Genomic DNA, 12,185 nt, shown 5'->3' on the forward strand with positions numbered 1-12,185 from the left:
CAGAGCACTCTAGTAGATCTGTAGTTACTCACCAATGACAACCCTTAGTCTGAGGAAGTCTGTCAATGATGCCAGTCTGCCATTGGTTCCCAGTCCTGACCCTTGAACCCACAATGACCTTAAAGTGCTTTTGATGCCCCAAGAGTGTTAATTTTGTAGAATAAATAACACCCATTAATGAACTCAATCTTGAAGCTTCTGATTGCTGGCATATAGCTAAGACCCCCTCTCAAAATAGACTGCAAACCAGTTGTAGACTGCATTTAACCATAGTACTAAAACTGTAAGCCAAGAAATGCATTGTATGATCAAAATTTGTGAAGCGAATGCACTTTAAGGTGGAAAAGTAGCACAGTGCTTAGAGCGTTTGGCCAAGCCGACAAGGTGAGAAATGAAATGTCTGCCCTTGAACAAGGCACTTAACGTAATTATTTTCAGGGGCACCGTACTACTTTGGCTGCACCTATCTGGTGGGGGGTTTTCTTCTCCAGAAATGTTTAAGTAGTGATGAAATTATATATTTCTCATGAGTTCATTCTCATATTGAAGTCTTGACAGTGAAATACAACTTGTGCTGCAGCACTAGAAGCAGAGAAAATAAAATATTTGTTAATTCATGTTGCACGGGCAGTAGCTGAAAAGTGCATTCCTTCACAGACCTTTACACTGTATCCGAGAGGGTATGTATGTTTTGTATGAAAAACGGGTAATGGTACCTGCACTTTGGGAAATATTCTCTGGTTTTAATATATGCATGTGATTGAGCACCTGCCAATGAGAATCTAGCGTCACTGAGAGTCTCTAGGAGACATTGATGTTGTCGGCTGTGCCTTGCTGTTGGTTGATGGGCCTTGAGTGGCTGGACTACGAATCATCCCGGGCTTTGACTCCCTCTGCGCTTCAGTACTTTTGCCTCTTTTTCATGCACATTAATTTAACCAATTGTAACACCACTACTGTAGCATGTTCTCCTTTTAATGATGCCTCTGTTGGAAGAGATTTACTCATTATTTTTTATTTTCTTTACAATTAGTATGGAGGGAACTGGACCCACTTTCAGCACTGAGAACAAAATTGTGAAAAGTTGTTTTTTAATAGCGCAAAATGCATCTTGCCTCTTACTGCAACTTTTAAACGCAATTACGTTTTCTTCCTAACAACTTTTGGAAATCTGCTTCTGCTATGCTTAAGGTCACTCATTGGAGTTACAGTAGACTGATATTGCTGAGCTAAAACTAAGCATGTTTGATTTAAGGGAAAGGGTGAAAAAGTCCTAGATAAATCCTAGAAAAAAATACAGCCTGGCAGTTAACATCGCTACATTAAAATAGCTCAGAGATGAAAGGTCAAGTGTTGATCATGAAATGTTGTACTCCTGTTGCATACTTGATATGGGTTTGGTTCTCTGCACACATAGCAATGTTAATCTATACTGAAAACATCACTTCAAGACTGGCTGAATGGAGGGACCAAATTTCATTGAAAGTATTTTTCCTCACATCTTAATGGTCATCTCATATTTCTTCACTAGTTTTAAATGTGTGACGAAGGGGCAGCTCACAGCAGCCTTGTATGTGTTGCAAAGAATAATCACCTAGAACAGTCCTATCCATCAATCACTTAACATATTAAATGACTAAAGGAAAGAACAGTTAATGAATGCTTTTCCAGCATGTCTTCTTCTGGCCTGCCTGCTTGTAGCTGTTTATCATCGTGTTCTTTCTGACCTCTTCCAGGTGGACAAGCTGGAGACCTCGGAGTCCCTAAGGAAAGAGGAGGAGCAGGCGACAGAGACACAACCCATCGTCTATGGTAAGTGCCTCATGCATCATTCACAGCCAAGAATCTGACACGGCCAATGAGAACAGCCATTCACGCCAACTCAAACAGTGAAGATGACTCGTAACCCAGCCTTTTGTGCTCTAAGTAAAGATAGGAAATAAGATGTAAAGAGATTGATAAGCTGTGTAAAGGTTTTTAATAGTGACAAGTTTGTTGATATTGGTGACATGCATGTGGCTGTCCCTGTTTTGATATTCGTATCAGATATCATTTCTAACTAATATTCGTATAGTCTGCTGTACCTGCGCCAAAACTCTGGTATTTCTCATCCTAATAGGTCCTGATAACTTAGTAAATGGTGAGCAAACATGTTTTCAGCACTTATGTCCATAACTGATCAACACTCGCTTTCTCGTGGCTCTCTTTTCCCTCTGCAGCAGACAGGCTGTAGTCTTGTGAACAATGCATCTAGGCTTCCGTGTGGGCCAGTGGCTACTGCCTCTGACCTCGGAACACTTATGGCAGACGGCATGGGTTTGAATCCGGCCCGCTGCCCTTTGACTCAATCTCCTCAACCTGTCTTCACTCTACAGTCTGCTGTTCAAAAGAAAAATCATTCAAATAAAAAATAACAGTTGAGCTTCCTTGGCACTCTGGAATGTTAGAGTTGAGCTGTGGCTTGTGTTCCATGTTAAAAGATCCGTTTAAATATTCAAATCAATCGGCATCAAATGATTTGAATCAGTAAATTAATCGAATCCGAATAGATTCTAATCTTTGGTGTCAGCCCAAAAATGTGAAATGCCTCTCTTTCCTCCAGGCACACCCCAGCTTATGCTGACTGCTGGCCCAAGCGTGCCCGTGCCCCCCCAGCAGGCCTATGGCTACGGTTACCAGGCTCCTGCAGGCTACCCCCAGGCACCTCAGGCCCAACCAGGCTTTGGCTACGGCATGTAAAGGTCTCCTGGCAAGCCCTGGAGCCCATCCATCTCTCTCAGCTCAGTCCTTCACTAGGCTTTTACCATCTTCTCACAACATTTAGTGGATTCAAACAAGCAGTTTTTTTTATGTTTTTGTTTTCCTTTAAAAAAAAACTCATGAAGGACATTTCTGTTGTCAAAGAAAAAGATTGGATCACAATTATTATAATTTTTCACATTCCATTATATTTACTAGATGCCATTTTTTTTTAATGGGGAATGGTTTATGTACAATGAGGGGGCTTGTGGGAAGAGTGAGTCCTCTTCTTAATTAAAAAAGGTATGTTTTGAAGCATCTGATTTGCACTCTGTAGTGAAGAAACTAATGTAGAATCTCTTCATTTTGATATGTGTGAGCAGCTTGTTCTATCAGTCTGTAAAATGCATTTAATTATTGTATATTCAGAAAGGGAAAAAAGCTACAATGTTCTTCTATATTTGAACATGACTGCCGCTTCCATGACCCACAAACTAGTAACACTATGTACAAATACCAGTAATGACCTACACAGGGTTAAAGGGGTTGTGTAGCGCTAGAGATTATTTTAAGATGCATTCAGACATGATTTCCAAAAGTGAGTTTCATCCTTCCCAAGCCTATGCAGGCTCTCCAGTTAGTCATTGAGTCAGACCGTGCTTAGAGAGATGAAATCGATGGTGTCTTTGCGTCTCACTCAGCTGCGTGTAAGACACTTTACTTTCCTCATGCTGTAAAGTGCTCTTGTGGGGCTATTCTATTTGGAGGGATTGATTACGAGAATTAAAGAAGCTCTGTTCTTCAGTTCAGTCAGACATGTGTTACTTTCCCCCCTCCCCTCCCCTTGTGCTGCGGTTGGTATATGCTGGTATCGTGGTGTTCTAGGTCACTGTTCTTGATTGTACAGAAGAGGATATAAAACCTAATAGCCTTGATGTCCTGCCAGGTTTTCTTTGTGTGGCCAAAATGGTACCCTATTCCCTATATAGTGCACTACTTTTGACCAGGGCCCATAAAAATTATACTGCACTATGCAGGAAATAGGGTGCCATTTGGGACTCAGAACCTATATTTGTCTGATCTAATTGAAGAAACTGGTAATTGTGTTTTTATCAAAGGCTTGTGTGTGTGTATACAAAGAATCATTAACTCTCCCTCTACCCTATACTCTCAAAACAAATGCCTAGATTTAAGCGTGCACTCAAATAGTTGATTGTGCAGGATCTGGATCATGATGATGAATGAAACAGCAGTTCTTTTCCACATAAAATAAAGGCTTCTTGTTTGTCAAGAAAAGTCTGGTCGGGTCTCTTGTTCCCTTCTCAACCTTGTTTTATCGTCATGCTTGTAAGGATGATAGACTAACACGTCGGCCATGCACAGGTGTCAATGATTTGTGGCGATTCAACATTTAGAATGGCCAGGGAATTCATTGAAAATGACAGCAGTCTTATTGCGTCGGCCGTGCACGGCCAACATTTTGTTGGTCTACCTTCACTCTTATGAACCTTTTATCAAGGCATCCTTTAGGGAAAATCCATATCACTATGGATTTTTGCCTTTCAAATGAGGGATGTATTAGTGTTTTAATTGCAAGCTCAGGTGGGTTTGGGGGTAGTTTAAGTACAAGTGCACATTCTAAACACAGATGTAGGCCAAAGATTGGGTCTGGGTATCAGTTATGCTAGGATGACATGGTTGGACACTGCTCAAAAAAAAGGGAACACTTAAACAACACAATGTAACTCCAAGTCAATCACACTTCTGTGAAATGAAACTGTCCATTTAGGAAGCAACACTGACACATTTCACATTCTGTTGTGCAAATGGAATAGACAACAGGTGGAAATTATAGGCAATTAGCAAGACACCCCCAATAAAGGAGTGGTTCTGCAGGTGGTGACCACAGACCACTTCACAGTTCCTATGCTTCCTGGCTGTTTTGGTCACTTTTGAATGCTGGCGGTGCTTTCACTCTAGTGGTAGCATGAGACGGAGTCTACAACCCACACAAGTGGCTCAGGTAGTGCAGCTCATCCAGGATGACACATCAATGCGAGCTGTGGCAAGAAGGTTTGCTGTGTCTGTCAGCGTAGTGTCCAGAGCATGGAGGCACTACCAGGAGACAGGCCAGTACATCAAGAGACGTTCTGCTGCCTGCAACATCCTTCGGTTTGGCGGTGGGTCAGTCATGGTGTGGGGTGGCATTTCTTTGGGGGGCCGCACAGCCCTCCATGTGCTCGCCAGAGGTAGCCTGACTGCCATTAGGTACCGAGATGAGATCCTCAGACCCCTTGTGAGACCATATGCTGGTGCGGTTGGCCCTGGGTTCCTCCTAATGATAGACCTCATGTGTCTGGAGTGTGTCAGCAGTTCCTGCAAGAGGAAGGCATTGATGCTATGAACTGGCCCGCCCGTTCCCCAAACCTGAATCCAATTGAGGACATGTCTCGCTCCATCCACCAACACCACGTTGCACCACAAACTGTCAGGAGCATGCCCAGGCGTTCTAGGGAGGTCATACAGGCACGTGGAGGCCACACACACTACTGAGCCTCATTTTGACTTGTTTTAAGGACGTTGGATCAGCCTGTAGTGTGGTTTTCCACTTTAATTTTGAGTGCGACTCCAAATCCAGACCTCCATGGGTTGATAATTTGTGTGATTTTGTTGTCAGCACATTCAACTATGTAAAGAAAAGTATTTCATTCATTCAGATCTAGGATGTTATTTTAGTGTTCCCTTTATTTTTTTGAGCAGTGTATATACATAGTTCCCAGATGACCACTTCTCTGAACCAGGATTATCCTACTTCCAATACAGTCAAGTGTCCACGAGATCAGCTGATTCAGGGCCTACTCCCAGCACAGTAAGGGACCCTGGTGCTATCTGTGTTCTCCCTGCATCTTGGAGCAGAAAGACCTACTTTGGCATGGGTTAGCAGTTCTATCAACTGTCCTCATACGGGGCTTTAACAACGATTTCGGCTGTCCACAGTACTCCCATTGCATCAGTAGCTCGGGGTTTCTACGCTGGACCTGCTTGTAGGCTGACAGCGGCTTGTGAGCACTGGGCTGCCACTTTCCCCATATCCATTTTCAGTTCTGATCGGACCACCAGAATCATTTTGAACTCCTCTCCCATGAAGCTGTCGTCTGCTTCGCCCCCACTGCCGTTCCCCATCGCTGCTCCGATTCCGTAAGTGCATGCCTAGGCGAAGTCCACAGCCCACTCCTTCCAATATTCAAATGACTACCTGGCCGTACAGGGAATATATTTTGATACTAGAAAAACCCGTCGATATTCACTTATAATTAGTGAATATCGACGGAGTATTTGAGTTGTGTCGTTTCGCGCGTATCTACCCTCTCATTGGCTAGAATGGTCCCACCTGATCTGGCTTCCATCTTTAAAGGACACGTCTTTCCCTTGTTAGAGAGGTCACTCGACCATCTTGTCAATATAATAAATAATCTTTGATCAAATAAAATACAGGTCTGTTTCCTGTGCGTCAGGCTGCGGCTTTTGACAGTTCGAGTGAAAAAGGAGAAGGTAAGGGGACTATGTTCGGTTGATGTCTTTTCATTGTCGTGGTGTTTAACAGTAGTAGCATAACATTAGGCCAAATAGTCTATCCACATTTGACATTAGGCTATCCTCTATCAGCATGTATTTGTAAAATGCTAGTTTACTGACGCGTTCCAGGTTTTGTCAAGCATATAAGGTTAATGATATTGCTATAACCTAATAATATTTTATTTTGAGCCGCTGTAATTTTGACCGAGTCCTTGATGAATGAAAATGGTCTAGTGTCTGGTGGAAAAACATGCTTTCGTAACAGTAGGATCTGATTAATTAATGCCATCGTGTATGAATGAAGCTAGGTTAGTGTGAATTAAAGGTGATGTTTTGTTTTCCCCAAACCAGCAAATCCACGAATCTATTCTATTGCATATTTGTATTCTCTATAATCCACCTTGCATCTACTTACTGGTCTGTTTTGTTCAGGGTTAATTTCTTGACTTTTCCTTGAGGATCTTTTGCTGGATATCTGAATAATTTATTCTCTAGAGGTGCTAGCTGCCAAATAAAAAGTGATCTATGGTGCGATTGAGGCTATAAAAATGTACTCTTTAAAAAGGGGTAGCAACTCCTGTCCTGACAGAATGTTGGGTTATAGCTTGAGAGCAAGGTCACATTCTTGGTGCTTTGAAAAAACCTTTATCAAGCTTCAATCATACAACAGGTCATTGATATTGTCACACATTAGTTTTATTTTTGTCCTTCTGTACAGAGCTTGTCTGACAGCTGCTCTCAATTCAGAGTTACATTCAATAGCTTTAGAGCTCAATGGGTGTCATGTTTTTACAGAGTTAACAGTTGTCATTGATTTAGATTATGGATGTAGGCCTATTACAATGGCATGCAATGCATTAGTATTGCATTATAATACAATTGTAGAAACCCCCCTGCCTTATCACTTATTGGGTGCCTCACTCCTACAGGTCTTCCCTTTAGTCATTATATGGTTTGTTTATGTAACGTTTTGTTTAATATAGATTTATTAAGTGAGAAGTAAGCTTTGATCTGAAGCTAAAAAATAAAGTCCACATGAGCATCAAAATGCCTACTTCACCCATGCTCTGCCAAGGTTTTCCAGCACACAGCTTTTACATACTACAGTAGCTGTTTAGGATTAAAATCTTCACAAACAGCCTAATTCATACTTAGAGGTGCTGCTCCCACAATGTGATTTGTACTGCATACAAGGTAAAGTATTGGATTCCTTACAGAATAAACTAAGACATTATCCCTTTCCATGCTCTCTTTAATTATATGAAAGCAAACTTAGTTTTTATACTTACAAGACCACCGGCTTGATTGAGTGAACTGGTTTGTCTTGTAGTAATGTGGTGCCTGCCTGTATTTCCTTAAACCTTTATTTTAGCTATACATGTCATTGTGAAATGATATATTTCGGAATTCCATTTGTCAACATAACAGGTGTTGGACACAGTCACTCAGATCTATAGAGCTGGTCTGTGTTCCCGATTTCTGTAACCGTTAGCTTACCCGTGTAAAATGGAAATAAGCTTAGAACCACTTGTTTTGCAAACAGTCCTGATTTATCAATTGCTGTGCTGATCAATGGACAGTTCATTACATATTCATTTGACAGAGGTTGTCTAAAGTTATGTTTGTATTTATTTTTGCAATAAAGATGGTGACGCTACAATAATATACACGTACAATAGGCTGGGCATGGAAGCGAGCGCACCCAGGACCAGCAGACACACAGCTCACAGCCTGAAACTACCCATAACCACCAGACACACGGCTCACAGCCTGAAACTACCCATAACCACCAGGACCAGCAGACACACTGCTCACAGCCTGAAACTACCCATAACCACCAGGACCAGCAGACACACGGCTCACAGCCTGAAACTACCCATAACCACCAGGACCAGCAGACACACTGCTCACAGCCTGAAACTACCCATAACCACCAGGACCAGCAGACACACGGCTCACAGCCTGAAACTACCCATAACCATCAGGACCAGCAGACACACGGCTCACAGCCTGAAACTACCCATAACCACCAGACACACGGCTCACAGCCTGAAACTACCCATAACCACCAGACACACGGCTCACAGCCTGAAACTACCCATAACCACCAGGACCAGCAGACACACGGCTCACAGCCTGAAACTACCCATAACCATCAGACACACGGCTCACAGCCTGAAACTACCCATAACCACCAGGACCAGCAGACACACGGCTCACAGCCTGAAACTACCCATAACCACCAGACACACGGCTCACAGCCTGAAACTACCCATAACCACCAGGACCAGCAGACACACGGCTCACAGCCTGAAACTACCCATAACCACCAGACACACGGCTCACAGCCTGAAACTACCCATAACCACCAGGACCAGCAGACACACGGCTCACAGCCTGAAACTACCCATAACCACCAGACACACCGCTCACAGCCTGAAACTACCCATAACCACCAGACACACCGCTCACAGCCTGAAACTACCCATAACCACCAGGACCAGCAGACACACCGCTCACAGCCTGAAACTACCCATAACCACCAGACACACCGCTCACAGCCTGAAACTACCCATAACCACCAGACACACCGCTCACAGCCTGAAACTACCCATAACCATCAGGACCAGCAGACACACCGCTCACAGCCTGAAACCAAAACACACACACAACATAACTAAACACAAAACATACAATAATCACATTCCCATCCTCCCCCCTGATTGGATGACCTCAAACGTGTGTGTGTGTGTGTGATATATATATATTTTCCAACCTTCAGACAGCCACAGATCAACCCATTCTACCATTTTATCTTGCAATACATTCCTCCATTCTACCATGGCGTCTCACTAGGGGGCTTGAACCTTCCCATCTGCAACATTGCCCCTGGACCTTCAAATCCCCCAACAATACAGTTTGCAGAGCCAATATAATTAATTTATTTAGCTAGACAAGTCAGTTAAGAACATATTCTTATTTACAAAGACGGCCTAGGAACAGTGGGTTAGAACAGGGATTCGAACTGGTTACTGGCCCAACGCTCTAACCACTAGGCTACCTGCCGGTTACTGGCCCAACGCTCTAACCACTAGGCTACCTGCCGGTTACTGGCCCAACGCTCTAACCACTAGGCTACCTGCCGGTTACTGGCCCAACGCTCTAACCACTAGGCTACCTGCCGCCTCTATTATGACAACCATTCCTGGACCTGACTCCAATGGACAGTACCAAAAGAGATGCCCTAATGAGTCGGTTTCCGCATGGCAGTCTGCACAGGTCTGACTGTCCAATGCCCCACATACTGAGCATTCTTTTTGTAGCAAGAATTTAATATAATAGATTTAATTGAAAGTAACAGACTGTGTCAATTGTGGTTTTGTATAGCAGTTCATGAAAATCTGTTCCTAACTATCTTGAATTGTATGCGGTTGTCAACCCTCTTGACTGCAAGTGAAACTGATACATTTTAACAATTTAGAATTGCTCATTTTAAGCTATTTCTGATTTTTAAATTGGTGGCAGACAAAATAACTAATTTCTTTCATTTAAGTAATTTCCTCGTCCATTTGTGGCAAGAGGTGCAATGGGTTGGTTATAAATTTTTTTTTATAGAGAATACATCAATACAATTTGATTAATTGCTTGTGACAATTTTACCATCGTTGTTTGCAATGTCATTCATAAACATAAAATAAACTTCCTTATGCATTCTCTCCAATAAAAGTGGTGTATCCTCTATCAGTACTATCAGTACATTGGAGTTTAAACATTATTTGTAATAAATGTTCTTCCTCTTCTGGGGGAAGAGTGGGCTACAAATTGGAATTGTAGCCCACTCAGTATGGCTTTATTTAAAAAGACTTGTGCCATTAAACCCCTGAAACTTATCCAGAACGCAGTAGCCCATCTGGTTTTCAACCTTCCCAAGTTCTCTCATGTCATCCCAATCCTCCACTGACTTCCAGTTGAAGCTTACATCCACTACAAGACCATGGTGCTTACCTACAGAACAGCAAGAGGAACTGCCCCTCCCGACTGTCAGGCTATGCTCAAACCCTACACCCCAACCCAAGCACTCCGTTCTGCCACCTCAGGTCTCTTGGTCCTCCCACACCCATGGGAGGGCAGCTCCCGCTCAGCCCAGTCCAAGCTCTTCTGTCCTGGCACCCCAACGGTGGAACCAGCTTCCACCTGAAGCTAGGACAGGAGTCCCTGCCCATCTTCCCGAAAACCCTGCCTCTTCCAACAGTATCTTAAATAATCCTCCTCCCCCGCCCTACTAAAAAAAAAAAAAAAAAAAAAAAGATATATATATAAAAACTAAATTGTACTTGTGTTCAAGGAAAGTGATCTGAATATATTTTTGGAGCTTTAAATTAGTTAACTCTTGGGGTAGTTACTGCAAATGGTGAAATGTCTCATTTACTTGCCACCACCCCCTCCGCGGCCCCCGACTATCCTTCTAGTGCGTTATCCCTTTCTGTGCCCCCACCACACCCCGCACTAGACTATAGTCGTGTAGGTTGTATAATTAATTATATTGCCACTTGAAACGGTGGTTTTTGGCACATTGCTAGCACTCAAGACATCTCAGTATGGTAAGTTGCTCTGCCTGCCTCGAACATTGTGCATTACTTGTTGCGTACCAAGAGATTTATATGACTTTTTGGTACTGTTGATAGGCTACTTTAAAAACCAGTGCGCACTGCGGGGAGAGGGAGTGATGCTAGAACTGCTTGTCAAAAATAAATCACATTTAATTCGACGCGATTGTTTAACATGTAACTTTAATTATAATTTATCCCCTGGTGAAGTTTCACAACCATAGTTTAGCTTTCGAAGCGTAACGGCACAAGTGGGTTCACAATAGGTCTCAAACACGCAGTCTGTTTATTGAAGGAAGTTATTGCGCAATCGAGTCCTTGGCTCTGGCGGGTTTTGTGCGCGCTGCTGGATCTAGGACACGCGCTGTTTTGTTCTTTTCAGGCATTAGCCTTGAATTTGCAGATTGTGAGATCAACATTACAGGTAAATAAAAGATTCCGCTCTTTAAATGATGAAGCGTAGTGGGGGTTCCAACTCCCGTGTACTGACAAGCTGTGATGCTGCTTATTTGTCAAATTTTTGCACCAAGTTACGTCACACAGCCAAACAACAGTCTTGTTGACGTACAAGAGTAGACAAGACACTATATTAAAGGGTCAATCCGGAGTTCAAACAATAACAAAAAGGCACACCCTGCCTCTTGTTTTGGTAAACAGCTGAGGGATGGGGCTTGAGAAATATGAACACTCAAATTCCTAGAGCTGTGGCTGCAAGGACTGACCATCCATGAGATCAAAATTGTAATGTTAACCATGTTTTGAAGCTATACAGTGTTTGTTTACATTGTTTACAAACATTGGAGTAAAACAAGCTTATTTTGTGGGATCTTATGGGGTATGACAGTAACTCATGAAGCATTTATAAAAGTTATTTTCTTCAAGAATCAATGGCTATTAATTTAACTGACAAAATGTATGTAGCAATTCCAGATTGGCCCTTTAAAGGTGCTTGACTAGCTCTGCAATGCAGCTGGCTTTGATGCATGATGCTTATTGCTCTCCTTTTTGGATAGCTGTCAATACACGGTATATCCAAGCTGTTTTGTCTCAGCCAAAGGGACTTCTCTCACAGAAAACATTCATGGTATGATTAGAGGCAGCAGTTGAAGTTGATATGGGGCATCCACTACCTTTACTCCCCCTAAACTTTACATGACTGGCTTAACTGGTAGGTGTAGGAACCAGTCTGTGCATTTTGTGCTTGTGTTGCACCAACACTCTGACACTGCATTATTGAGCATGTAGATGTAGTAGGCTATTATC

At 42.8% G+C, this 12,185-nt stretch overlaps 2 protein-coding genes and 1 pseudogene across 12 annotated transcripts in view; 2 read left to right on the top strand and 1 right to left on the bottom strand.

Moving 5' to 3' along the window:
- LOC110533644 (clathrin heavy chain 1) overlaps positions 1-4,035 on the top strand; it is a 47,809-nt gene extending 43,774 nt beyond the window's left edge. For 2 of the 4 annotated variants that reach the window (XM_036990060.2, XM_036990063.2), the window contains 3 exons: positions 1,737-1,812; positions 2,120-2,140; positions 2,603-4,035. In XM_036990060.2, the coding sequence (XP_036845955.1) occupies positions 1,737-1,812; positions 2,120-2,140; positions 2,603-2,739 (234 nt within the window). In that variant the 3' untranslated portion in view covers positions 2,740-4,035. The remainder of the gene's footprint in view (positions 1-1,736; positions 1,813-2,119; positions 2,141-2,602) is intronic. The other 2 variants (XM_090186348.1, XM_036990065.2) reach the window with 1 other exon arrangement.
- Positions 4,036-5,453: 1,418 nt separating this feature from the next.
- Positions 5,454-6,192, bottom strand: LOC110534882 (peptidyl-tRNA hydrolase 2, mitochondrial-like; annotated as a pseudogene).
- The window catches only part of LOC110533645 (vacuole membrane protein 1), a 106,835-nt gene continuing 100,778 nt past the window's right edge, over positions 6,129-12,185 (top strand). For 3 of the 8 annotated variants that reach the window (XM_021618055.3, XM_021618059.3, XM_090186350.1), the window contains exon 1: positions 10,778-10,916. The gene's annotated coding sequence lies outside the window, so the exon portion shown is untranslated. Of the gene's footprint in view, positions 6,292-10,777; positions 11,347-12,185 lie in introns of those variants that run through there. The other 5 variants (XM_090186349.1, XM_090186351.1, XM_021618057.3 and 2 more) reach the window with 3 other exon arrangements.

The sequence above is a fragment of the Oncorhynchus mykiss genome, chromosome 10, assembly GCF_057628025.1.
Source record: "Oncorhynchus mykiss isolate SJ-2025 chromosome 10, ASM5762802v1, whole genome shotgun sequence".
Lineage (NCBI taxonomy): Eukaryota > Metazoa > Chordata > Actinopteri > Salmoniformes > Salmonidae > Oncorhynchus > Oncorhynchus mykiss.